Source organism: Anomalospiza imberbis, chromosome 1, assembly GCF_031753505.1.
Source record: "Anomalospiza imberbis isolate Cuckoo-Finch-1a 21T00152 chromosome 1, ASM3175350v1, whole genome shotgun sequence".
NCBI classification, from domain to species: domain Eukaryota; kingdom Metazoa; phylum Chordata; class Aves; order Passeriformes; family Viduidae; genus Anomalospiza; species Anomalospiza imberbis.
In genome coordinates this window covers 88,026,788-88,054,747 of record NC_089681.1, presented here as the reverse complement: position 1 = coordinate 88,054,747, position 27,960 = coordinate 88,026,788, and the positions used below count along the sequence as shown (strand labels likewise).

The window sequence follows — 27,960 nt, the reverse complement described above, 5'->3', positions numbered from 1 at the left end:
ATAAGAGGACAACATTAATGTGCAATACAATATTCACAGGTACAGCATGGAACAGAAGGGGGAAAAGGACATTTTTCTTCATTGTCTTAAAGGTTTCCTTCAATAATAAACTAGAAAACAATTTCTATACAGTTAATTTAGTTCATAGAAAAAATATCTTAAGATAAAGAAGAATGAACAGTCTTAAACTAGCAGCCATTTATAAATCTGTATTAAAAAACTACTATGTATAGTCCCAAAACTATGTAGCAGTTGGATGTGAGTGGCTCATATTCCAGGAGAAATGAAGGCTTCACTTTCTGAAAACACCTGCAGAGGCAAGAGGAAATTCCCAAGTTCCTTTAATACTAATCTTTTCCTAGGAGAATTGCAATTCTACGTCCTATTTTGAAGAAGCCCAGGAAGGTAGGGAACTATGATTTTCAGCAAACACATCCTCACTTTTAAAGAAAACCTACAGAGGGGAATGGTGTTGATATTGACATTCCCAGATCTTCTTTGTTCTGTCACCCAGAAGGGGACCAGGTTAAATTACTTTATGTCCATTTACTGGTTGTTTGGTTTTGTGTGGTTTTTTTTGTTTGTTTTGATTAAGCTGAACTAGAATGATGGAAATATTTTTAGATGCAGCTTTCAGAAAGGGAGTAAAGAGGCAAGGGGGACAATTTTTCCTCAGTAGCCACCCAGAAGCCCATCCCCTCAAGAAATACAGAGAGCTTCTAACCAGAACCATCTATGTTTCTTATTAATCTGATTTTTGTCCTTTTGCAGAGGACTAGCAACAACTACAGAAGTCAAAGATCTATATAAAGGTAGAAGGGGAGCTTTTTCTTGATTCGCTAAGTAGAGGCAATTGAAAGGTGAGAAGCATGCACTAGAGGTGTGGTACCTCTTGCAATTTAGTAGAAAGATACTGGACCTTACTCCAGTGCAAATGAATGGATAGTCAGTCATGAAAACTGTTGAAGTAGAGGTCATTTCACACAGCCATCTTGAAAGGCCAGGTCCCTGATAGTGAAGATGTGAGTTGACTCATTCCAATGAGTGCACCTGGGATGACTTATCCTAAGCCAAGGGACAATCCTGAAATTTTTACACTTCTTCTTCTGTCTGCACTTGACACCAAGTGGGGATTTCTTTATGTTTCAGATAAATTGAGTTCCAGTGGCCACTGTTCAAATTTTTTGAAAAAGAAAAATGTAGCCATTCCTTTTCCTTATTCCGGAGGATACCTTTTAAGTTGGAATCTCCAGCTCTTCAACTCAACCTTTCAAAAATTGATGTCATATGGCATAAAATAGGAAAAAAATTGTGTCAAATTCATTTCACATTCTTTTCTCTTTGAAGTGCTTGTTGCAAAATTCCATACTACATTAATAAACAGAGGTGCTTGGGTCAGAGTTGGTACACTTTCTCAGCCAGAATATTTACTTTTCACTTGCACTTATGAAAGAAGACAAGCAACTTAAGATGAATTATATTACCCAATAATACCAGTGCTTTGAATGAAGCATGCATTCAGTACTTACTGGCTGTGTTAACGTACATAGTGTAATTTACATTTACACTTACAAACCAGAAAAATATTACCGTATTAGTTGTAAACTGGTTAAACAGTAAAGTGATTATCTTTACATGTAGATATAACTTTCACACAGGCAAATATTTTTATATCTATTATCAATTCAGAAGTAAATTGCTGAAAGCTGTTATTCGTTTCAGAAAGTACAGAATCCAATATTTGGTTATCCAGACTGAAAACAACTTGGTTGATGAGTAGCCTATCAAAATCAGTCATGACGCTTCACAAATGAAGAAAAATCCTCTTCTAGAGACAGTTTTAATAATCTGGCATATAGACTTCTGTATAACTTCTATAAGAGCTGCTGCAGTCCTCACCATTGACATATTTGCATGCCAGGCTGGTAGGAACAATTTGAAATGTAAGTGTTCAGAAAATATTCAGAGAAAAGAATGGCCTGGGAGCAGATCTATGAGTGCTATTTAAAGGGAAGAGCATCCAGTTCCCCTGGCAAACTTTGTTCCACGTGAAAGAAATTACACTATTAGCAGAACAAAACATGAATGTACATAGAATCAAGCAGGGTTCAGATTATTAGAACCAAATCCTGGAGTGCAAACACGGAACAGCGCTGTTTGGTAGAAAGGTCATAGCCATTTTCACCTGTGTTTGATATTCTCTGAACTTAGAAAATTATGTTAGAGAGAAGAAACATGCTCACATGTCAGCAGATCAAAAGCAGTGCTGTTAAACTGAGGGCCTGGCTCAATAACCACAAGATCCATCCAAGCTCTTTCACTGCTTCAGAAGGAAGCTTCACAGTTGCAGAACATGGCTGTAATATTAAATTAGACATAAATATTGCATGTTGACATGGCTAGATTTGGAAGATGCTCTGTGGAAATCAAACTAATGCAAGATTTTAGAAACTTTGAATGTTATGAATGATTCAGCAGACCTGAGGCTATGTTTAACAAAAAACAAAAAACAAAAAAAAACCACAAAAAAACCCCAAAAAAACAGCTGGAGGATGTATCTAGTTTATTTGGGTTAATGCAAACATGCCCTTTACTTTTGCATCCCCACACTACCACATAACTCAAAGTGAGGGTTTTTTTTAGTATGGGCTTAAATTTTGCAGTAACATCTTCTGTATGAGATCCACCAGCAATTACCATCTCTTAAGTTAACCTGCGTGGTCTTCTGCCATACCAGTGAAAGGATGAGCTGCTTAGGCCAGAAGCCATTTTGACGTCATTGTGCAACTCATTAAAGTCCCAGATGAAATCAAGACCAAAAGTAAATGGCTGTGAAGCCTGTGTTTCACATTCAAAACATATTTATGGGAAAAGGAACCCACCCTATGTGTGATGATTATGCTCTACATATTTTCTTTTGAGAAAAAGAGAAGCTAGTCCAGCAAAAATGAGATAGTCTGGAAAATTATTGGAATGTAATACATAGTATTGGTCTTGTTCTTTTAATAGCTTTTCTTTGAAATGAAGTCATGATTTGTAGCTAGGTGGTAGTTTTAGAGAAAGGTTGCTTTTTTTGTTATGAGGTCAGAGACCACAAATTATGTAATAATCTCAAAAGCTTGTCCTTAAAGATCAGTTTACTAACTGGTGGGCAAATATTTCCTTCAAGCTTTTCTTTGGTAGCAGTTTCAATCCATGATTCTAGGGGATTTTAGATTATAAAGCTTTCTTTTTTCCTTTGTCCTCTAAAGAAGAAGAAAGATGGAACGTGGTTCCAGTGCCGGCAGTAAATAACTCCGTGTTGAGCATGTTCTGCAGCTCCAGTTCTGTTAAATGTGATGCTGATATAGATTTACCACGGAGAATTAGTAGGCCTTGGCCCTCTGGCCAAAGGCAAGTGTGGCAAATGCCCGCAGGATGAGGGTGGATGTTGAACAGCCGTGCACATCTCCTGGTTACACCAGGGCTGTCCTCAGCAAATAGCACAAACAGCCTCTGCTGTTTGCCAGTGAGTGGAGGAATGTCATTAGCATGGTAAACCCTCTTTCTTCTCAATTTAATAGCAAATCTGTCACAAAGGAGGACAGAAAACCTTTGGTCTTCCTGTATAAAGACCCATGGATTGCTGAGCTCCCAGCAAAGACTGTATCCCTCCCTGAAGATATAACTCCTCTGATGGTGAACAATGACTGCCTGCCAGAAAAAAGGAAAGATGGTCTTCTTTCCTGTGTTATGACATTCAGCAGTACTGGGATGAGTAAATTAATTAAGCTTCTTCAGTACCACAGCCAGTCCCAGCTGAACTAACCCCGAGTTCCTAGAAACTAGCCCTTTTAGAAGAAGCTTCAGGACAGCCACTGCATTTGCTTTTCCCTATCATTTAGTTTAAGGATTAGATGTCCCCACCTATGTTTCATCCATGCTAAGCCTCTCATAACTGAGTAAGAACTAGTTGCAGAAAGTAGCTCCCATGAGCTCCTCACAGTGAGGCCCTTTGCAGACTCCAGACCCAAAGGGCTGACTCTTAAACACTGGCAAGGACTTGGCAGATGCTTGGCAACCAAAAAGGTGGCATATAAGGATTCCTTGTATAGGGTAGCTTTAGATATGGAGTCAAATCAGGATGCAAATTCTAGTTAGGCACTCACCTAGGAGGATGAAAAAGTCGAGATTTGTTGTGGTGATACCTTTAATTTAAGCAGAAGCCAAAGCAAAAAGTAAGGGCTAGTTGTACTGAGTATTTGGGCAAGAATCACCATGCTACGTATTTCCATTTGCCCTCCTGTCCTAGTTATTGTCCTACTGTACCCAGCGAGCAAGCTAAACTGAGTTTAGCCTTTCCAGCATGCCAGTTGAAGTTCAGAGGACTAAAACAGTGGGTTTCATCTCTTTGTGAAGAATAATGGCAAAGCATGGATCACAGCTGGCACTATACAGCAAACTTTCCGAGTCCATTTTGCTCTTGCCGCTCTGTATCGCAAGCTGAAAACCACATCCTGAATGCAAGTATATGACCTCAAAACTCCCGGTGTGAAGTGTGATTTCAGTCTAAAAAACTAGAAAGATACATTTTGTCATGGCAACTAGCAAGGCAGTCTTCTGATGCACAGAGCAGGATATTGATGCATGAGTTAATCGGTGATGGATTTAAGGGTTTTTTACATATTGCACAAATTAGTAGAAACAGAAACCCAGAGAGAGTAGTTTTCCTCTACAGTATCTTTGCCTTCTGTATGCATTCCATCAAATGAACAGGCTTTTCAAAAGTCCTGGGAAAAACTTACTGACTACTTTGAGCACTGAGATGCTTGACTGCAATGAATCATTTTCTGTTCCTTGCTGGACCAGGGAAGAGGCCACATTGTATTCAAAGGATCAAAGTAGCAGAGGTCGTAGTTGCCTAAGCAAGCAGGCTGTGACAACTTCACAATGGATGAATTTTCACTTGGCTGAACCTTAGGGGCTGGAAACTGGCCCCTATTTTTCTATCACTGCTACTCTAACTACCAAATCTTTCCTGCTCCCAGAATTCCTGGACCAAATTTTTACCTGGAAACAACTCAAACATATTTTGATGATGTGATGATTATTATTTTATGTGTTTTCTCCTCTGCATGTCTGGCTCCTCCCAGAAGAAATTATTTGAAGAGAGGGAAAAGCAGGTCTCAAGCTCCAGCTCAGCTTTTCTGAGCCAGGACATTTAGGTATCTTGGCCACGATCCCAATAAACATTCAGGGACTGGATTCAAAAGGCTCAGGCCCCCCATACTCAACTATCCATGCAAGGGTGAGTATAATGCAACTGGACATATTGGCTATTGCTGTCTTCCTGGAGATGCAGCTGTATATCAGCTGGGGTACCCCAAGACAGACTCCATGCCCAGGTAACCCAGTCCCATTCCTGGCAGATACTCATTTACTCCTGAAAGTCTAGCCCTCAATATTCACATGCCTAAGTGAACCAAACATGCAAACCACTTTGGGTTTTGAGAACAAGGACAATACAGGCCCTAAAGCAAGTGAAATCCAGCCTGGTGCTATTTGTAGCACCACAACCAACATAGGCAATGATGTACTGGGGGAGATCCAGTGAAAATACAGAAGCCCCATCTATGTGTAATAAATCATTATTATTACCCTACACATATGAATGCAACTGTCAGCTACTTCAACACAAGCTTTATCAACTGGACTGGTGTCAAGAAACAGTAATGACTCATAAAACTGAGCAGCTTCAGTGTAGCTTGTGGGTTCTCAACACCAGTAAGATCTTGAAGCAATCAAACACAGACATCATCTTTAGGATGTATGGCTAGTTTAATCAAGCAGTTGTATCACATATGTCTTTAAAACTGGCATGCCTGATACAGTTTAGATTATCTGGGGCACCTGCTTACAGACAATACATCTGAAATCGAGAACCACAACTATATAAACATGTCACATGCATGTTTGTTTTCATGTTCTGAAATGCAGAACAAACCCTGCGAGAGAAAACAACAAAGGCTAAAGCTGAGCTGAAAACTGTCCAGAGCTGCAGGTGGAAAAATTCCTCTCTCCAACAGGTGTCTTTCATTGTATCACCATACAAAGAAAAGGCTGACAGATGCAGACATAGTTTTTACTCACCCAGATTTTTGGGTGGTGATAAATAGAAAAAAGTGGCACAAACTCACAAGTTTTTATGGAACTCTTATTTTTCTAGATAGTAAAATAATGAAACATCTACTGTCATACTCAAAGAGGAGAACTGAAGTCCCAAACAGAGCAGCCTCAAAGCCTGAGGGGAAAGGGGCCGGAGGAGCACTTGCTACTCACCATATAAATGGCAAGCAAAGAAAAAAGCAGACCTGACCTTTCAGGGAGACCTGGAAACAGCCCCAAGAGCGCTGGTCATTAAAACAAAACAAAACAAAACAAAACACACAAAAAGGCATTAAGAAAACCTCACTCCAGTGGGAAGAGGAAGTGGTTTAAGGGGATTAGCTCCCAAAAAACAAAGCTCCACTCTTCCTCAGACTGCTGAGGAGCCCCAGAATCTTCTATATTGAACAGGACTGTGAAAATGGACAAATGTTGGCAACCATTCAACAAATGATAGTAATGGGAGGTGACATCTCTGGACCTCAACCAGCCAGCACACAATTGTCTCATTTTCATGCTGTGTCAAATTAAATTTAGACTTTAGCGCTTTGCTTGTCTTGCACTGTTACCTCCTTTCCAGAGCAGAATACAGAAGAACATTTACAAATTTACACTGACTTTGACCTGCAGACACAAATGCCAGCCCACAAAAACGAGTGCTGAATCATTTCTTTTCCTAGCTGCGACCTTTTTACCCCCCTTGCCTTTCATGTCAGACCATTTCTTCATGAGAGGCTCTCCTGCATCTCTATCACAGAAGCATTTGGGAAGAATCGGTGCGTTTGCACTGAGTAGCTGCAGGGACATTTTCTCAACCAGGAGCCTTTCATATTAGGCAACAAACACAGTGCCCCTTTTCTGACTGCCCTACAACAACAACCATTGGCAACCACCGCAGCAACAACCACAAACCCCAGGACACTCAGTAACCTATTTCACAAAAGTGCAATGCCCCCAAAACTTTGGGGGGGTTACAGAGTGGCAAAGAATTAATTGGATACAAAATAGACATCAGTTTTCTCTTGGCCCTGTAAAAATGCGTTAATTGACAAAGTCTTCTCTACCTTGAGACTAAACTGATGATACAGTGGTGTCACAGCCACACTTGGGCCAGCTTTGATAGGACCAGGATTACACCCTCTCGTTCTTTTACTGGAGTAACAGCCTCTTCAACTGTGCAAACCCAGCCCATCTGGAAGTACTGTTACTGAAACCAGACACTTTAAAAGCCTTGATGCTTTTTTTGGAGCAGGCATTGGGAGTCCAATGTCTTGCTGCATCAAGGCAAAAAACATCAATCCCTTAATTTGCAAAATTACTGAGAGATTTGAGCTTTAAAATGGGAGGGAGTTTATGGACTCAAAACAGGGCCAAAATTACAAGTCCTTGAAGATGTTTAGCTGATTGTGTGACTTCAGGAGACCCTGAATTTGAATCTGACTGAACAGAGAGCACTTGTAGAGGTGGATGAGTAAACAGAGACATAAAAATGAAAGCAGGCAGTGCCAGTTCTGGGTAACTGCACGGGGATTTTTGAAAAGAGCTATCAGTATGACTGCTAGATTAGATCTGAATAAGTCTGAGTTTACCCCAGAAAAAGAGGAGATATCTTGTCCCAGCTGCTTCTGCTCAAGCTGGAAATACTAGAAAAATTCCCTCTGCTTGTGGCATTTTGGCACTTCTGAGTTCAGATGATCAGTACACAGAGATGAATAAAAATCAGGGAAGGACTTGAACCAGAACTCTATCCAGTATCCATATATTTGAGAACTCATTGCACATGGATCAAACTTTGTGGATAAGTTCAATGGGAAATGGATGCAGGAAAGAAAAAAAGCACTGTGATTTCTCAAAAACACTGAAAAACTAACTCTTCTGGAACAGAATTTTGTTGTACAAGTAGACACTTACCAAGGACCCAGTTCTGTAAAGCACAGACATAGAAATTAATAAAGGACTTGAGCACGAGTGCAAAATTAAGCATGTGCTCGGTTGCTCTGCTGATCAGAGTGTAGATTCTACTCCCTAGCAGTCATTTCCCATTTGGAAACCCTTGTCAGGAAGAGAAGGAGGAAGAAGGCGGGTTGTTTAGCGCAACATTTTTAGATAGATTTTTAATGGAGTATTTGTTAAGCTTTCTTCCACCCTGACTCCCCCCTGCCCGCTGTCTGGGTTTTGTGTGTGTTTTTTTAATGGCTAGCAATGCATCATAGTGTGGCTGCTGTTTAAATATTTGCCTGAAAAAATGTAGTCTGTGCTTAAGAAAAGTGGTTTGGCACAAATTGGACATTTTCAAACATCCATTTACCAGATGGATCACTTTGTTCAATTACAAAGAAAAAAAAGATGGTGAAGGAGTTGAAAATCGAGTGGAATGTTCCTAAGCACACAGCATTGTTTACTATCTGCATGTCTCCTGGCATCCTGTGAGAAACTATCAATAGGCTCTTCAAAAATGTTCCTTTCCTTTAAAAAGTCTGCATTTTTAACTATAATAAAAAGGCAGTAAATATATTCTACAATAGCCTGATGGAAAAATGTGCTAAAGTATTTCTATAAATCAAATGTAGCAGTTTGGCATTAGCTCTGAGGCAGTAAATTTAGTAAATTAGGACCAGATGATTTTAAAATAGAATCTTACATAACTTTCTAGCATGATATATATTTTTTTTAATTTAACACAAGTTTGTCTGTCTTCATAGTTATCTTGGCTGCTACCAGAATGTGGTTCAGTCTTTAAGGACCATATTTATTGTTATTTATCAAGTGTAGAATATTTAAAATATCAAAGTAAGAAGTGGAACAGATTTCTCGTAATACAGAAAAGGCCATAATATGTACTGATCCACATAAGGTGTGGGGTGCTGTGTATCCCTGATGCCCCTGACTATTTCACTTCTATTATTTTGATTAATAATAATCTATATCTCTATTAATCTTCCTTTTTTTGCCCTCCTTCCCCTTTCCCACAAATTCAAGGAATTGTCTCCCTCCATTACTCTCTAGAGTAGTTACAGCTCCTATAAAAGCAACTTGATCCAACAGACTTCTCCCTCACCCATGTGCTTAGGTCAGGAGTCAGCATTTGGGACCTTACATTTCTTATGCTATCCCATTTTGATCTCTGCACCAGAATATCCATCTCTGAGAAATAAGGAAAAATAAATTATAAGAAGAGTCTAAGGAGCCTATGCTGCCAGCTTCAGTCTAAACCTTTTGGCCCTATCTACACATATTTCCCCAAAACCTGCTCTTCCAGCACTCCTTTGACTTTCATTTCTGTGCCAACATTTACCCCACCAGACATTCCCATCAGACCACTGCTTATGTTCTGAGGGGGTTGCATACATATGTCCTCCATGGTCTTCTTTTTGGGCAAACACTCAGCCATACCATGGTCTTTCACTGGAGGCAACAACTTCTGGAATAGCTACTGCGGAGCCATCCCACAGCACCTGTGCTCACTACGGTGCTACAGTGACTGAGAAAGCATGGCCAAGATCCTTTTACAGAGCACCCTTACCGAGCCAGAACCAACACCCTCCATCTCAGAACTTGCAGATAAAGGAGTCTATCCAGTACTGACTCATGGCTTCCAGACAAATGTACTCCACAGCGTTATGACACAACAAAAGAACTAAGCCCCTCCTCAAAGCTGTAAGGACTCGTGGAGACAGACCTTTACAGCTCCCAGACAGGGTTGAAATCTGAGGATGTGAAGTGTCAAATCCTTATGACTCAAGCCCTCATCAGGCTTCAGAAGCAAACACATGAGTCAACTGGGATGTAAGGGAAAGGGCAGACAAAGAAAACAACAGAGGTGTTGAAGGTGAGGCCAGCAAGAGTTGTACAGTCTCTTCCTTTCATATGATCCCGAGACTGGTGCTTCCATCATCCATGCAAGTATCCAGACCGAAGGAAGCAGAAGAATAACTGTGGTGGATATTTGTGAGGGCTGAGTTATCTGCAAGTGCTGTCTCCCTCAGCAGAGCCAGCCTGCGAGGAGCCAGTGAAGTCCTCAGTCCAAGGCATGGGATGCTGCATGGCATGGCCAAATCCTTGTCCCAGTGAAGATGAGAGAAGCTTTGCCAATGGGAGCGTGCTCTGTCCTTTTCACCCCGCCTTTGGCTACCCTATTGCTGGAAGCATTCAGAGTTTGCAAATGGAAAATAGATGGAACACAGTTCCCACGTTCCTTCTCTCCTAGCATTGTTTTCTGAGAGTCCTGCAACACACAGCAATGCAATGATCTTTTCTCTAAATGACACCACACTGAAATGCTTGTTAAAAATAACAGAAGAGGAGGAGGGGTTTGAAAGTCAGTCATTTTCCTTTAAAGAATGATTTTGGGAGAGTAGACCATAAACAGATTTAGATGGCAGCAAAGAAAACCTTTTTTGGCAGTTTTGTAGAGATGCAAATTTACACTGAGTATGAGATGAGAGCTTAAACACCAACACCCAAAGAAGAGAAAAAATAAGTCAGACAGTGTGAGACATTTCATATGCTGTTCTCTGTTGTTATAGATATCAACTGATCTCCACAGATCTGTTTGAAGCAAAAGAGAGAAAAGATGATTGCTTTCCTATCTTATATCCTCCCTCCAAACACCTCCAAATGAAGGAATTCCTCAAGCTTCAAAACACATCTAGGCTGAGACTTCATGGGAAGCTTTGCAGTAAAGGCAAAACAGAACTTTCTCCTCCGTAATTTTTTAATTCCAAACTTGCATTTTATTAAAGTTTTATTTTTGCTTCTTCTCCCACTGGAAAAAACTGGTTGATGGCTAGTGAACAACCACTGAGCTGATCGCCTTACCAGAAAGAAATACTTTTGGTTTGAAAGAGTTGCTGATAAGAGATGGGGAGAGAAAAAACATGAATATATAAAATAAAGCAACAGCAAATATTTTTTTCTGAAAGAAGTGTGGGAGATTTGCAACAAAAGGTTTTAAAATATAATAAGCTTTGCAAAAGCAAAATGGCTAGTCCAGCCAGAGGACAATTCCTTGAATGATGTGTAAAACTGATGGACAAGTTATGGTCAGGAGAGATTATATTTTTGGGTCATTATTGATGTTTTTACAAGTTAAAGTAGTGTGCATTTTGCAAATCGGAGGAAGGAGAGAGTATTTTGACAAGGTTGGCTTTGATCCTGACTCCCAAAATGGAGTTGACACACAAATGCTCGTTATAGAGGATTCATGGGTTTTCAAGGATTTTTATGCAGTATTTTAAATCTAATATATGTATGAGGAGTTCAACACATCCCCTCTTTATACACTATTTTTGTACCTTCATGTGTCTGTACAAGCTCCTTCCACACAAGTTCAGAGCAAAGTGCTAGCATATGTGCCTGGAATTGGGCCTGTCCACCCTGCCAACTGCAGGACTGGGAAGGCAGGAGGAGGGGAAGGAGAGGTAGACAGGAAAAGTAGATAGGAGCAGAGCACTACAGACTGGAAAGAGCAGAGCTGTGCACTATTGTGTTCAAGAGAAAGCTTCTGGGGATGAGTGTTGCTGCATCTTACTCTGTGTGTAGGTGAGGAGGTGAGAGAGGTCGTATCTCCTGAGAAAAAACTTGCTGATCCTAGTCCTTACCTTACCTTACCTTTCCAGGGTGTCACAGGAAAGTGAACTTTTTTATTCCTGACCACTCTTTCCTACTTAATTGTCCATATTCACACTCCTGCTTCCATTTAGAAATTCCTCTGCAGCTGGGTTATGTGCTATTTGAGCCAGGACTTTGTTCCCACAAACCCAGTATGCTGGGTGAATGTATTCAAAAGAAAATAAATACTTTATTCATTCCCATTTTAACAGTTTTAGTATCCAGTGGAATAATGTAACATGTTCCATGTGAATAAAATCCCAGCTCTGGAGTTTCACCCAGCATGGGGAAAGTTAAAGTAGAAAGTTCAGGTAAAGATCTGAGCTTTTGGATGCTAGCACTATGACTTCTTACAACAGCATGAAAAGGTTAACACGCCTAAGCTTTGTCCCCAAATTTCTTGTCTGAGGCAATTCCGGTCCCAGTTCTGGATTCCTTTCATCTTAAACAAGCTGTGATATCAAAACATACATTTCCTCTTGAGCAACCTCCCTATATTACATTTATCATATTTCATCTGCACAATTGTGAGCCAGAGAGAACAGAAGTCCTTTGCAGTCCCCGTAGTTGTGTTGTTTTTCAGTCTTTCTTAGGAAAACCAAGAAAAACTCTTTTGGCATCAGTAGGTTGAATGGCATGCACACCACATGTCTGGAAGCAAGCTGGTATTTTTTAACCCATGTATTAAAACTATTCTGTGCTGGAGGGGAATATAAGGGAGTGTAGCCTGCGAGCACGACTGTTAGACTGGTTTGTTTGTTTGGGAAATGAATAACCCTTTGACAGTATCTCTGGAAGGAATAGGCTAGTGCGTGCTCCATGCTGACATTCTTTTCCCTCTCCAGTCTTCCCTGCATACCTCACATTCTTCTTCCCAACAACATCAGTTCCGAGGCAAACAGGCACTGGCGACCCAATCTGCCCTGTACCCACCTGGAAGCCATGGGCTTCTGCCTTCTATCCTCTCACCAGTGGTGCACCAAATCTGCACCAGTGCACATGCCAAGGTTCCCAGAGCTCCTACTTTGCCTTAGCTGTGCAAAGGGTGTATGACAGCTCAGCTGCAGTTTGTGCTGTCCTCCACAAATTCCTCCCAACACTGCTGAGAACAAAAAGTCCCCCTGACTCAAGTGCTCTACACCAGCAATCTCCATGGGGAGCTGCTGCACGGACCTGGAAAAGCTTTTCACAGAATCACAGACTGCTGATTTGGATCACTGAGTCCAACTCTTGGCTGTGCATAGCATACCCCAGGGGTCACACCATGTGTCCAAGAGCACTGCCCAAATGCTTCTTGAACTCTGTCAGGCCTGGCGCTGAGACCACTCCCCTGGGGAGCCTGTTCTAGGGCCCAACACCCTTTGGGTAAAAAATCTTTTTCTAATATTGGCCTTGGTCATGGCAAATTTGGGAGGAAACTTCCGAAGGCAAATGTGGGAGGAAACTTCTGAAGGGGTCCTTCTAGAAAGCAGATTCAAGCAGCCCCTCCCCAACTGGTCTGGGAAAATATTTTCTTGGAGAAAAGTGGAAAAAAACTGTTTATTTAATAAGCAAAGTATCTACAAGCATAAAAAACAGATAATATTAAACAATAAAACCTCTTGCTGTTCTGAAGAGAAGGCAAATTCAGAAAGTCCTTTTCGTGGGGTGTAGCTCGGCTCGCTCAGTCTCTTATCAGTCCCTCCTACATTGGAAAATGCCATGTCCCAGGCCCAGGTTGGGCCACAGGTGTGTGCACCCGGTGTTTTTCTGGGTTTTCAGTCCAGAGCGGAGCCAATCACTTCCAAGAAAAAGAAAAGCCACAGTCCAGAGAACCTCTCTGCCTCAGCTAGCTAAAAAAAATGAACTAAAAAGCAAAGGAAAGCTCTGTCCCACTGTCTGTGCTGCAGATAACACAGTCCATGAGAGAGAATATGTGGGAGCAACTGTAGTTTCTAAAAACAAACTGCATACTTCTTTTCCCCCCTTCACTCTTGGAACCAGTCTTAAAGGTGCAGAACTTAATATCCAGCATAAACAGAACAGATGTTTGGGGATACAAGCATCATAAAGTCACCCTAGGACAAATATCCAACCTGAACTTCCTCTGACACAGTTTCACACCATTCCCTCATGTCCTGTCACTGGTCACCAGAGGGAAGAGATCAGTGCCTGCCCCTCCTCTTCCTCTCATGAGGAAATTGTAACTGCAATGAGGTCTCCCCTCAGTCTCCTCATCTCCAGGTTGAACAGACCAAGTGACCTCAGCTGCTCCTCATATGGCTTCCCCTCAAGGCCCTTCACCATCCTGATGGCCCTCCTTGGGAGGCTCTCTAAGAGCTGTATGTCTTTTTTGTACTGTGGTGCCCAAAACTGCCCCCAGTACTCGAGGTGAGGCTGCCTCAGAGCAGAGCAGGACAATTCCCTCCCTTGCCCAGCTGGTGATGCTGTGCCTGATGCCCCCCAGGACAGGGGGAGGGGGTTGCCCCTGGCTGCCAGGGCACTGCTGACTCATGTTCAGCTTGTCATCAATGAGAATCATTTCTGTGGCACTGATTTCCAGTGCTGGAACAGAGATAAATTTACTTCTTTTCAATTTTACATTATTTTTTTTTCTCCAGAGTAAGATGTATCCCTCATGCTGTTTTAATAGTCATTCCACTGTTTCCCTTTCCCATGTCCATTCTCCCCTGAGAAGGTGACTGCTTGCTTCTCATAACAAATGAAAATTGTAGGGGTATTTATACCCCCCTTTTTTTTTGTTGTTGTTTTAACTGTACAAACTTTTCAGGTTTTGTTCACTGAGGCTGGTGGCTTAGTGACAGCCAGTGCCAGAATATCTAAATTCCAACTGCCTTCCATGATTTCTCAAGCTAACAAAGGCTGGATTCACTTTCAAAACTTTTTGGGTGGGAGGACACCAGTATGTTTCTTTCTGGCTGGCATTTGAAGCAAAACAGAAAGGATAGAAGGAGCTGCATTTATTCCCCTTATCTGAAGGAGGGGCACTAAACAGGGCCTTGATGGTTGACTTACAAAGTTAAATGAGCAATTCCTGATGAAACACTGCATAAAATGCCCTTCTCAAGCATATGAACAGCTTTTGTGCCTTATTGTGAAAGGAAGTGGGATGCCTGTAAGATTAGTTAGTATGTATTAAAGTAAATGTAGAATTCTAAAGCAAGGCAAGTGAACTAACCCTGTGGTTAAAAGACATCTTAGGCATCTTAAAATGGCAAAGGACAGGCACATTTAAGAAGATAATTCTATGTCACAATTTTTGTTCTCACAATTTGATGCTTGCATTTAAATCTCACCACTACAATGACTGCTACCCACTCCTCTGTCTGTCAGGACAGATTTCTCATGCTGTTAAATGGAATAGAACACTTGCTTATAAATATTTCCATCACCGGTCAAAGAAAAATTGAGCAGACTTTGTTTTGGTTTGCTGAAATGCAAAATATTGCCCTCTTTGGGGGAGAATGAAATATTTTTCTTATTATCTCCTAGTGAGGTGGGAGAGGGAGCCTTTCTGTGCAGACAGACACAGAATCCTGCCCATGTCAGTGGTGAACTTTTGTTAATGCTCTTCTCAGGAAACAGCAGTGTTTCATCTTTTTTTAACACATTGTCCAAGCAAGCAAATTCCACCACTCTGAGTGCGTGTACAAAACCATTCTGCACTGAAGAAATTCCATCTACTCCATTTCTGCTGAACCAGATTGAGTAGCGTTATATAGGTGACAGGACGTGAAGCTAATTATGACTCCTACGCTCAGAAAGTGCAATGGCATTATAAGTAAATTAATTTTAATCCACACCCCCGGTCAAGTATCACAGCAAGAAGAAATGCAGATGCTGCTCAACATTATCCAAGAGATAGTCAGGCCTTTGTGAAGAGGGGGAGGGAAAAAAAAAAAAAGACAGCTCAATGTTTCCCAAACACAGAGCTCACAGACCCTTCCTGAAAAGACTCTCTCAGCTGTGAGGGAGACACTCTGCCGTGTCTCTCTTTTCTCAGATTGTGTCAATGGGGAAACGGGAACAAGGGGATTTTTGTTTGAGCAACCTTTCAGAGCAGGATGTCTGTCTCATATTCCCCTCTCAGTTGTCACAAGGTGATAGCTGGCTGATGTGCTTCAGTGGGTATTCCCTTCCCGGCCCACCAGCAGCTCTGTTCCATGCTGTATGCCGAGGGCAGTGGCAGGCCAGCCGCAGAGCCCAGCAGATAAGCAGTCCCTGTGGCTGCCCCATAGTGGTAACTTCACCTGCTGCCACCTTCCAAAAACCTCAGCACCTCAGCTGGCAACAAGGAGGGCAATGGGAAGACACAGAGCAGAGACATGATTAAAAATAAAGGGTGCAATAAGCTCAGCAGGATGGGGTATGAGAGCAGGAGACAAGCAGTATGTTGCCCAAATGAGCAGAGAGTAATACTAATTGCCCTCAGCAAAAGCAAAGAAACAAAAGCCATTGACAGAGGCACAAGACACGTCACAGAACCTATTTGCTACTCTGCTAGAATTGCAGTGGAATAAATATGAGGCAGTGAATCAAGCCATTGCTGTGCTGTGAAGCAAAAAAGGCACATTACATGAATTACCCTCCTGAGAACTTCAATAGGACCTTGTAGTTATAAATCCTGGCAATATAGCTCAAGTTGCCTCTGAAACACAGACATCAGTAATGCCTGATCCCAGCTTCCTCATCAGCAAGTTGCATTGTATAATTGAGCTGATTATCCAAGGCAACCGACTCAAAACTTCCCTAGGCTGTGCCTGAAATACAATATTACACAGCAAAGGCACGGCTGCCGCCAAGGTCACCAAGAACAGCGGGGTGCTTGCACTAACCACAAACGTGCCTGCCACAATCCCAACTTCTCACAGCAACAGGAGGAGCTTAGCGGCTCACGTTTACAAATCTCTCTTTCAAGGTGTATCTAATTCCTGATATCCGTGATAGACCATGGAGCTCTGCCATGCTGCTGGCTCTGCTGCGAGTGTCCCTCTGAGTAAGAGTGTTTCACCCTGGGGGAATTAAAAACCCCCTCAGGGTAAATGGAGTAGGTGAGAGAGGGGGAAGGAGGTTGCGTGAATAAAATGAACAGTAGGACTTCACTGTGCAGTGGTGTGCCATGGCAATCTCTTTTTCTCCCTGTAAAATACCAGCTCTTGTGTCTGCTCCTTCACAGTTGTAAAGTACAGCTACCAACACTGACAGACTTTGTGGGTTTGTGCCCAAAGTGTCATTCCAGTGGCATCTAAGTAAAAGTATTTAATAAGAGTTATGGAGAGCGATAAAGGCAAAACATTACATACGCAGGAACACTCCAACTAGAATTTCATATTAACACATCTGTTACCTCATATTAAAATCAGTCATGGATTTTTTACACACATTAAAAGCAATGCAAGCTAAAATAATAGCAGAAGGCACAGCTTCTCAAATGTGCTTAGGTTTCATAATGTGATTGTAAAGCATTCTGAAACAATACCAATTACAAGAAAAGTACCACTATTGGTGGGATGACTGGAAACCAGATGCTTTCTGAGTTTAAATATAGGTGAAGTCAGAAATATGATGTTACTTATTTTTGTCTCCAGTACTTATTTGGTTCTTGCTGATGTGGTTTTACAATCCTTAATGCATTTATCTTCATGGTAATGGCCATGGGAAGAGATTATACAGAGCTTATGCAAGAAAGGGGATCTGGATGCTAGTCCAATACCATGCTAACACCTTAGCCATTGCATCTTCTGTATCTAAAAGTAATTTTCTACTTGGATTAGAAACAGAGAAGAACAAAAACATGCAAAAAGAAAAACAGTGTTTCTTTGATTCTTAATTCATCAATTAAGAAATGTTCCAAAGAGCATTTCTTAATAGTAAGCTGGTTATACATAATCACTGGAAGAATTCCTTTCTTAATTAAAGTGTCTAAGGACACAGCATACAAATGAGTTTTATTCTCTTGAAACTACCCACATTTATTTTGATGCTGCATTTAAAACAACTCTGCCCTAAACCCAGTCCATATAAAACCTCATCTGTTTCATGTTTCTTCTTGGGAAATCAGAAGAATCAACAGCAACAACAAAAATGGAAAGAAAGGCCCAGAGAAAAACACCTACAAGAGGTTGGGGCAGCAAAGCTACAGCCCAGCCACAGTGGCTCTTCTGCACTGCAGAAAGCAGGAGCTCACTCTTCTCACTAATTTCCAAGACTTATTTTGTACTGACAGGGACACACACCCATGAGCTATAACGGCATGTGCAGTCAAGAAGACAGCACAGGGGGGAAAAAAGCATTTTTGCATTCATTTAGTAAATTTGTAGAGTACAGCCACATATTTTATGCTGGAATTGGAGAACAAAGGAGATTGCAGATAAAAGTATGACATTCTTTATCAGTCAAGAAGCCATTTTAGCAATAGGATCCCTCTCTAGAGGATTAGTCACATGAGAATTTAAGGATAACATTGTACTATGGAATGTAGTTATGTTTGTAATATGGTAGTACAAGATTATTCTTTGCTATTTTTCCTTAGGCCACCAGAAATAGCCTTGAGTCCATCTGTGACCTAAAAATGTTGGGTAAGATTCAGCTCGGGCAAAAAGGAAAGAATTTATTTCCTGTTCCTCTAAACAAGCTGGAGTATGCCCCCTATACAAAGTTTCCTATTATGTGCACCATATTAATCATGCCCGATTAAGAGATCTAACGTGAAAAGTATGGAGGATCACCACACATCTATTTTCCCCACTCTTTCTTCCTTCCAAGATACCAGAGTTAATTTTACTCTCTTCCAAATAATCTTTATTTACAATGGTCACTCTTTATAATGGACATCTCCAGGCCATTAAAGCATTCTTGGCCTCTGGTGTCTAATCAGCGTTAAAATAGCAGCCAGGCAAAGCGAACACTTGGCAGGTTGATTTGAGCAGTAGTAGTTAAAAATATCTTCTGAAGATGAGTCAGAACAAAAATAATTGCAAAGATATGAACAAAGCCGTGTTCAGCGCCTCCAAGAGCTGCATGTGCGTGAGAAAAATGCCTATGGGAGGGTTGGACGGAAAAGGTTCACAGAATCACAGAGTCAGGTTGGAAAAGGTCTCTGAGATCATTAAGTCCAACCCTTGACTAAACACCACCATGTCAACTAGGCCATGGCACTGAGTGCCATGTCCAGCTGCTTCTTGAACACTTGCAGGGTTGGTGACTTAACCACCTCCCTGGGCAGCAGATTCCAAAGGGTTACCCACACTTTGCATGAAAAAATTCTTCTTTATGTCCAACCTGAACATCCCCTGGACATCTTCAGGCTATGTTCTCTTGTCCTGTTGCCGGCCGCCTGGGAGGAGAGACCAAAACCCACCTGGGTACAATGTCATGTCAGGTGGTTATAGAGAGGGATCAGGTCCCCCACTAGCCTTTTTTTCTCCAGGCTAAACACCCCCAAGTTCCTCAGTCTCTCTTCACAGGACTTGTGCTGCAGACCCATCACCAGCTCCGTTGGCCTTCTCTGGACCTGCTCCAGCACCTGGAGGTCTTTCAGTGAGGGGCCCAGCAGTGGACACAGGACTTGAGGTGTGGCCTCACCAGTGCCCAATACAAGGGATAACTGCCCTTGTCCTGCTGGCCACAGTAGTGCTGATCCAGGCCAGGATACCACTGGCCTTCCTGGGCACACGCTGCCTCCCGTTCAACCTATCGACCCGTGCCCCCAAGTCCTTTTCCGCCGGGGAAGAGTAAAGGCGAGCAGTTTCGAAAAGGCAGGGGCGGGGTCCCGGGGAGCAGGGCCGCCAGCCCTCGCTGTGTGCGGGGCTCTCTCTCGCCGGCCGTCGGCGGAGGGAAGCGGCGGAAGGCGCCGTGCCCGGCCCCGAACCCGCGCCCCCCCGCCTCCCTCCGCCTCGCCCCCGGCGGCGCCACCGCGGTCCGAGCGCGGGGCGGGGGAGTGAGACGGGGGCGGGGCCGGCTCGCGCGGTATGCAAACAAGGGCGGCGCTATGCAAATGACGCGTAAGGCTGGCGCGGCGGCGCGCGGCGGGGCGCGCAGAGCGCGCGGGGATGCGGCGGGGCGCGGAGGCGCAGCCATGAAGTACAAGGTGAGAGCGGCGCGGGGCCGGGAGCGCAGCCCGCCGTGCAGGCGGGGGTCGGACGACTCGGGGCTCCCTGCCGCACCTCCTCAAGGCGAGCCGTGTGCCCGCGGGGCGGCCAGGTCTCCCTTCTGCCCTCCGCAGCGCTGTCTCCAGGCGCAGAGCCCCAGGGAAGGTGTCCGCGGGGAGTGGGAAACGAGGGGGCAGCGAAGGGGACGGGCTGCGGGGACCCCCCGGGTGTTGTGTCGGTGTTGGCTATGGGGGGAGAAGGAGCTCCTTTCGCTTTTCCCGCTGGTGCCGGCCCTGAATAACGGGGTGAGCCCGGAGCGGGAAAGGTGGCGGGGCGGTGCGTGATGGCCTGGCGCGTTTGGGACAGGTACCCCCGATACTCCCCGGGAGCTCATTCGCCTCCTTCCAGGCGCCTGTGGATGTTGCCTTATCACGGTGCGGTCTGTTTGACGGATCACAGGCGAGGGGGAAAAAAAGCCCTAACATTTTTTTAAAATGGGTAGCCTATGCCCCGCTTTTTAAAATAATCGCTTTTAGCGACCTTTTACCAGAAGGGGTGGTGGTTGATTGGTTTTTTGGGTTTTTTTTTCAAAAGACACAAATGTGGAGCCTTTCATCCTAATATTACTGAAAGACGTCTGAGCAAGGTACAGAATTGCCCACGGGGCATTAGATTACTGTACAGACATACCGTAATCTTGTGTGATTGGAAAAAAAGGGGGAGGGAAGGAAAAACTTTCCTTGCCCTGCCAAAAATAACTTCAGCATCAATAAAAAGGTGATTTTGGAAATGTCACACGCTATATACTTACTTGGAGACTAAGTTGCTTTGGAAATGAAGTCCATCTCGGTACTAAACTTAGGCAGCGTGGTGTGAAAGAGTGCTGATGGAGTGGCAGTGTGTGTGAGAAGTACAAGTGATACCCAGGTAAATGTGCACGGCTTTTTATGCTCTTCTGTACATCTCTGAGCTCAGGCCAAGTTTTCAGCGTCTCTCAAGCCAAACTTTGGGAAAGGTCAGAGTTAAGTTTCCAAAGCAACTGCCAGTTTCTCCATCTCATGGAAAGACAAGGGGAAAAGAAATTGTGTTAGATGTCGGTTGACAAAGGTAATCCATGGCTTTCACAATTTTGATGTGGAGCTCATGGCTTTTGTTTTTAAGTTGTGTCTCAAACAACTGACTGATTTGAATTCTGAGATAAAATTAATCTCTTCTCTTCTATCTACTCCACCTCTGATCAGTCCAGGTAGACTTTATACCTGCCCAGAGAAGCTGTTACTCTGAGCAGAAAACATCAGGCACTCGGGGGTAGAACAGTGTTGCTGTTAGTCCAAAGCTCACAAACTGCTTTCAGGCTGCCCAGGGCCAGGCAACACTTTTATCCCAGTAGCAAAGTAATGGTCCTGCATAGTTATAAAGCTTCCTGATTTCGTGTATGTAGGCCAGTGGCACTGCAAGAATAGGGACAGATAAGGTGGCTCAAAAGGGGGAAGTCTTCCTTGCTCTGTAATGTTTCCTTTGCCCTGTATTGTGGGAATGAGCATTTTGGATTTGGTTTGTGATTACGTAATTCTAGACAGAGAAGGCTAGACAGAGAAAGAACAAGCAATTAAAAATAAATAAATAAAAAGAAGATTGAGGGGTTTGGCCTCAAAAACCTTCTTGCTGGATTACAGTGGTTACTTTCCCTGGGAAATGTGAAGCAGTTACACTGTTTCACTGGGACAAACATTCTTAGATGTATTTCTTATCCCTAGAGTAACGCACAAAGAAAACACCTGCACATTCGGTCTTTATTCTTTCTGTATTTTTTCTCTTTCTTTTATCTTCCTATAGGAAAACTATTTTTTTTATTTTTTTTATTGCACACGTGAAATAAAGGACAGAGAATGCTAATGGCTTGCCTGGGGACATATCATCACTTCCGAGGAGGCTGAGCATCCAGGTGCAGATTTGGCTCTGTTTAACTGCTCCCAGTGTTGTTCTGGGCTCTGTCATCCCTTACTTTCATTGTGATAGTCCATAAGGCCTCGTTTGAAGAAATAATTGAAATGCTCATTATAGTTTAATTCAGTTTTAACAGTAGGACAGAACAGGAACTGATTCATGGGTGAGACTCTGAATACATCTCTCCATCACTCATTACTTTGCTTTCAGCGTGACTAAACCTAAGGTCATTTCTGGTCTAGAAATCCTTTCTGCTATGCAATCTATGCATTTTTTATTCAGACCTTTTCAAAACTTGTTCCTTCCCTCTCTTCCTTCATCTAAGCTTCTTTTAGTGTCCATTGCATTATTCCATCTTAACACTCAAGTCTGAATCCTCTGAAAGGGAAAATCCCTGTGGATTTACGCAAGTTCAGAATTTACGTTACATATGTCTCTACACCACTGTCTGTCTAGCTTTTGCACACTGTGTGAAATTCAGTGATTCTGTGACTATTTAAAGCAAAGAGAAATTTAACCCCAGATCAAGTTCTGTTCTCCTGTTCATGTGCTACTTAAATGCCTGAGAACACAGAAGTTACTTTAACTGAGAAACTTTCCCATCTTTCCCTATGGAAAGATGGGAAAGGTTAAGCATAAGAAATACTTGTGTTGGTTTGGAGCACTTCTTAGTCCTGCTTGTCTAAAAGCTACTTTCAGAAACTAATTCCTGTAGGGGTGCAGTTGCATGAGGGCAACACCTCAGTTCTTTGATAACAGCAGCTTGCTTTTGAACTAAATCCCTATGTACAACAAAACTACACCCCATCGAGTTCTCACAGGACTCCATTCCAGTATTCTGTAACCCAAGAGGTAGGGCCAGCCTTTTCTGAAACCAAACGCAGGCTATGACTCCAAGGATGGAGCAGTTACAGCTACAATGTACTCTGTAGCAACAGAAATACCAGTGGGTTACCATGATGAGGGAAGGGCATGCATGGGAGAGGGTATATCTGGCCACCAATTCCAACACTCTTATCTTAGCCAATAAAAGTGCAACAGAAGCAAAAGGGACAAGACATTATCATAACAAGGCCTTTGTAGCTTGATGGCTGTTCACATGCAGGACAAAATAAGAGAGGGAAGGAAGGAAGAAAAGGGGATTTGTCTGTTTACTAAAACTTCCAAACAGTGAAAAAAGAGAGGAAAAAAAACCCTGCATTCCTTACCTCATTTAAGCCAAAAGGAATGACGTAGATGTAAAGTATGAGGTCTTGATTATCTATTTTTAGATAATTTGTTGGGCAAGGAAGAAACCTAAATAGGGTTTGAAATGCCTGCCATTTGTGCTAAGGCACAGTCCTGTAATATATAGACTTGATTACAATGTCTGCACGCCAAGACAAACAAAATAGTGTCCCTGGGAAGAAATACAATATTCCCAACCAGAAGTGCTTGTGAAAAGCTGCTTGTAACCCTGGCAATGAAAGACTTTGAGTGTTGGACCATGTAAAAGGAAAAGAACTGTCTGTACTTTATTAACCAAATCCTCTCTGTTTCATTTATTCCTCACTTCTCTTTGTTTCACTCTTTTTTTCAGTATCTCAGCAATCACAGGGTGGCAATCAAACTCAGAAGTAAACAGGAATTGTAAAGCCTTGTAAAATGTAGTAGGAGAGAAACAAACCAACAAGGGGAAAACCTGCCGTCACGAGTTTAGAATGGAAGTTTCATGATTTTTCTCTCACCTGTGCATGTACAGGGTGAGGTGGCTGAGGTCTAGCAGGGTCAGGCCTAAGTCAGGAGCGGCACAAGTGAGATTGTAGCCAGAAGGACTGTCCCCTTCACAAAGCTTGGAGGTCCACTGTCATTTTCAGGTTCTGGCCCTCTGTGTGCCCTCCTTCCCCTCCCACACCCCTTCTGTAGATTAATATTTGTATACTTAATAGTGGTGAGTGCCCCTGTACCCCAGGGTAGTTGGGAAACTCCCACAATTGTGTCTGCTTGCCCAACCAAAGTACTGGTTGGACAGCAGAGTGCTTCTAATTCAGTTTTACAGATGGAGCTGCTGAGGCTTAGGGATGTTACAGGGCTTATTTCAGAGGAAGAAGAAGAGCCCTCACAAAGCATTACAGCCAATAGCATGCAGTTTCTTTGCCTGATTTCTAAACTTCTATCTTTTTATGCTAACAGCTGCTCCTGAGTAATGTAGCTGTGAATCTATTGAATGAGAAACTGGTAGCCTAATCTGTCTCTGTCCAGTAGTTCCTAGTGTTTGATGGGGAAGCAGAACTAACAAATGAACAGCCTTCCTTATTGTTTTGATAGTTCTAATTCAGTTTGATTCTAGATAGAGTAAGAGACATTAGATACTTGTCTAGGGGGGTTTTACTCTTGCTTTTAAGGTCCTGCTAGAGGTTGCAGGTTGCATGTTAGACTATTACTTGGCCTAGAGGTATCTTAACTCTGCTGATTCCAAACAGTGCCATACTATCAAAATACCTCATTGAGGGGGACTGGTCAGATCAGAGAGCAGGAAAACTGCCTAATAGTAGGACTTTATGGAAACATCTTCTGCAAAGGAAAAATGAAAGCGCATTTCTGTGGTTACTGTCTTAGGCTGCAGAACTCTGCTATTTTGCAGAATATAGGCTAAATGTCACAGAAGTCTCATGAAGTGTTATTGGGAACTTGTTAAAGTGTTGGAGCACAGTTCCTAAGACTGCAGACAAACTCATCTTTGGAATCTTACCATTTCGAACCCAGCAACAAGTGGGGTTAGAAGACTGTACTTGCACTGATATCTGATCACTGAACACTGAACTCCTGTGTGTCTGAAGGGAAATTTGTATTGCCTGTGCTCCATTATAAGTACCAGAATAATTGCAGCAAGGCCAGGTGCATGTAGTGCACACAGAAAAGTAGAAAACCAGGAGCGCAGAGCTTCCTGCTTGTCATATTGCTGTTATCAAAGGTGTTAAGGGCATGGGAGGGCCTTCTGCATACAATAGATGCGCTTAGGTCACTTAAGGGCCAATGTGAAGTCACTTTTGCCTTGCTTATTTTATTTGGACTAACTTATTACAGCATTTAAGTACTTAAATCCCATTCATTCCAGCAGCAGTTAGGGACCCATCTGTCTCCCAAGGTCCAGAGTTTAATTCCATTTTTAAAGCAACATGAGTGCTTAAGAGGAGTATGCACAGTCTCTGCCTTGGCTGCAACATTTGTGGAGGACCCTTATCTTGCACTAATCCCATTTCTGGCCGCACTTGATGGAGACAAGTGGCTGAACTTCTTAGGACATTTAAGTCCACACGCCTCTGTAGGAAACCACTTTCAGAGACATTTGGAATCACAAATGCGTAAGTCGCTTTTGAAGAGGCTTCTTTACATAATAGGTGCTCTCTGAGCATCCATGAAAGCAGTGGACATCTTAGAGCAGTACTCTGGCCCCTGAAGGGTGTTTTATGCCAAGCCTTCAGTGGGCTTGATCAGACACTCATCTGGGACTGTACTATGAAAATAGTATTTATGGCAAGCATTGAGCAGTGTTTATTAATCAGGCTATTGCTAAGTAAAGCTGCATGTAGAGGTACTTCTGCCTGTAAATAGCTGCAGCTTTCAGCATCAGTGAAGCTGGGTCACTTTATAGTAGCTCAGAGTGCAGCCTCTGCATATTATTGCCTGATTATCACAGCCTGCTCTTGGCAAGAGCCCGTTTTCTTTTGCCTTTTGGTCTAGACATTACAGTAGTGGAAACTGTCTTAATTTTAAGGAGCTCATTTTTCCATAGCAGATTTGGACGTAGTTTGTGTTTGACATGAAACAGGGCAGCTAAAGTTATAGTTCACACTCCTAGAAACATAAGTGCCTAGCATGACAAAAATTGTATTTTTTTTGTCTATAGGGATGAAGCCAATTCTTGCCTTTCTATTTTTATGTTGGTTTTGAAAACACTTTCTTCACAGTCAGAGTGGATCAGCCTGCCTGGAAAAGGAAGAGTAATAAGAATAAGTTTACTCTACAGGAATGCACATCAGCATGTCACAAGCCCTTTCTTAAGCAGGCCTCATCATTGACAGCAAGGTTGAAAATTTTAGCAATAGCAATACCATAAATCATGTGGTAACAACAAATCTTAGAAAATGCTGAAGGAGCCTAGGAGTAAATCTCAGTTCTTCCACTGAATGACCTGCTTAGCTGTAGACAGAGGAAGATACAGACCATTTAAAAAAATCAATAATTCTCTTTCTAAAGAAGTTTCTGATCCAAAGGGTTAAGTACAAGACAACTGGAAGTGTGCACTCTTTTTAAGATACAGCTAGCAGTAGGTAGCGTCATGAATGCCCTTGTCCTGCAGACTTTACATCCAGTTAAAATGCTTAGGGTAATAATCCAACTTTTACTGCTATAGAAGGGCGTATTTACAAGCAGATATCTTCTTTTGTTTTCTGTCTCTCTTTTTATACTGCTTTATTTTATTTGCACCCCAGGAACTGCCCAAACCAATCTCTCACATGATCAAGATCTTATATGATGAAGCTGAAGTTGTGCATCAGCCTGAGATTGAGCAGAGTAACCAGAGCTGCTTAAAACTCACATACACCTTCACCATCCCTCTTTTCTGGGGGTACACTTACCCAGAAAATGTCAGCTTGCCAAAATCGAGCTGTTCTGGGAGGCTTGTTGACTTTTGGCCACTGTCCTGTAGAATGGAGATGGTTCTGACCAGACCTGGCAAACATCAGCTGCCAGCCAGGCTTGGCTCCCCTGGAATTCTGATTCACAAGCAAGGTGCTACCTGTCCCACCAGCCTGCTGAGGGCTGGAAGGAGCCTGGAAAGAGGAGTTCCTGAGCTTGTTTTTCTTAAGTTAGCTGGACTCTCAGGGCATCCCAAATAGTAGCTGCTGTGTAGTATCCCAGATGGTGATACTAAATTGACAGAGTAGGATGGCTTTCCCTTCTAATGAAATTTTTTTTGAGACACTTGGGTGAAGAAGAGCATGTCGTAGTTAATCTAGGTTCTAGACTTTAAACAAAAAAAAATTAAAAATCATACTTTTCAAAACTCAAGCCATCAAACAAGTAAGTTGGTGGCAATAGTGAGGTCCTGTGTCTATATAGCTATGGTTTCTTGACAATCAAGTTGTAATTGTTTCCCCAGAGCTGCAGAAGGAACAGTTAATTTTGGAAGGAGGGTTTGGGTTGGTGGTTTTTTGTTTTTTTTTTTTTTTTTTTTTTTTTTAAGGAAGCTTTGTCTGGGAGAAGACTGCTCACAAATGCCAGAAAATGGAAAAGTGAGAACTCAAAACACACGTTTTGGGATTCTTTCTTTCCACATTTCCTCCCCCCCCCCCCCCCCCCCCCCCCCACTTCTGCTCTGCTTCTTCAATTCTTTAGCATTTAACATCTGATCTCCTTTCATTAAGTTTTAATTGCTTGCCTGAGGGAAAGAGGTTAAGTTTAACATCTGCTTTTTGATTCTGATGTACTGTGGTTTAATCACAGTGAGATCATATTTACTCTAAGGGTATTGTTTGCATGCTTGATTTTTTTTTTCCTCTCCCTGTTGATGTCACAAAAGGCACACAGCCCTCTGACAGATTTGAAAAGGCCTTTTAAAGTCACGGAACGAGATCACACCCTTCCTTGGGTGGGGGGAAAGGAAACCGGTTACGAGGGTGAAACACATACAGAAAGCTTAGTGAGTTAGGTGTGGTGGAATTTCCCAAAATACTAATAGATCTTGAAGGTAAGTGGGGGGATGTGGTTTGTATTCCCAGAAAGAGCAAAGAGAATGCTATTTCAGCACTCCTGTAAAACCCCAGGAGCTCAGGGGGCAGAGGAATAAGAGGAATGCGTGATGAGCGGATCAGCGCTCTGCCTGACTGTAGATAGTTCTGTCGCACGCGGTTGGTGACGCCTGTGCTGGCAGCAGCGCAGGGTGGGTGGTCTGCCAGCCCCGCAGCGCCGTGCTCGGTGGCGGGCTGTTGCCCAGGGCTGGCGAAGGAGCGCTGCCCCGGCCGTGCCCCTTTCCGGCGGAGCCCGCACCGCCGCGTCCCGCTCGCTGCGGCGCGCCGGGCACGGCGGTGCCGCGCAGGCAAAGGGAGCGGCCCCGCTCCCCTCGAACTCCTGCTCTGTGCCATTCACGTGCGGTTTGGGATGAGGTACAGCCCTGGCAGCATCA

General features: G+C 43.0%; 1 protein-coding gene and 1 long non-coding RNA gene across 4 annotated transcripts in view; one reads left to right on the top strand and one right to left on the bottom strand.

The window, feature by feature from the left end:
• The window catches only part of LOC137479202 (uncharacterized), a 29,830-nt gene extending 20,166 nt beyond the window's left edge, over positions 1-9,664 (bottom strand). The window contains exon 1 of the long non-coding RNA XR_011002038.1: positions 9,538-9,664. This is a non-coding gene — a long non-coding RNA (uncharacterized lncRNA). The remainder of the gene's footprint in view (positions 1-9,537) is intronic.
• NEDD9 (neural precursor cell expressed, developmentally down-regulated 9) overlaps positions 1-27,960 on the top strand; it is a 74,402-nt gene that overhangs the window by 16,186 nt on the left and 30,256 nt on the right. For 2 of the 3 annotated variants that reach the window (XR_011002013.1, XM_068199479.1), the window contains exon 1: positions 19,744-19,843. The exons of the other annotated variant lie outside the window; for it this stretch is intronic. Coding sequence is in view for 1 of the 2 variants with exons in the window: in XM_068199479.1 (XP_068055580.1) it covers positions 19,745-19,843 (99 nt within the window). In the remaining variant the exon portion in view is untranslated. Of the gene's footprint in view, positions 1-19,743; positions 19,844-27,960 lie in introns of those variants that run through there. 3 annotated transcript variants of the gene reach the window in all.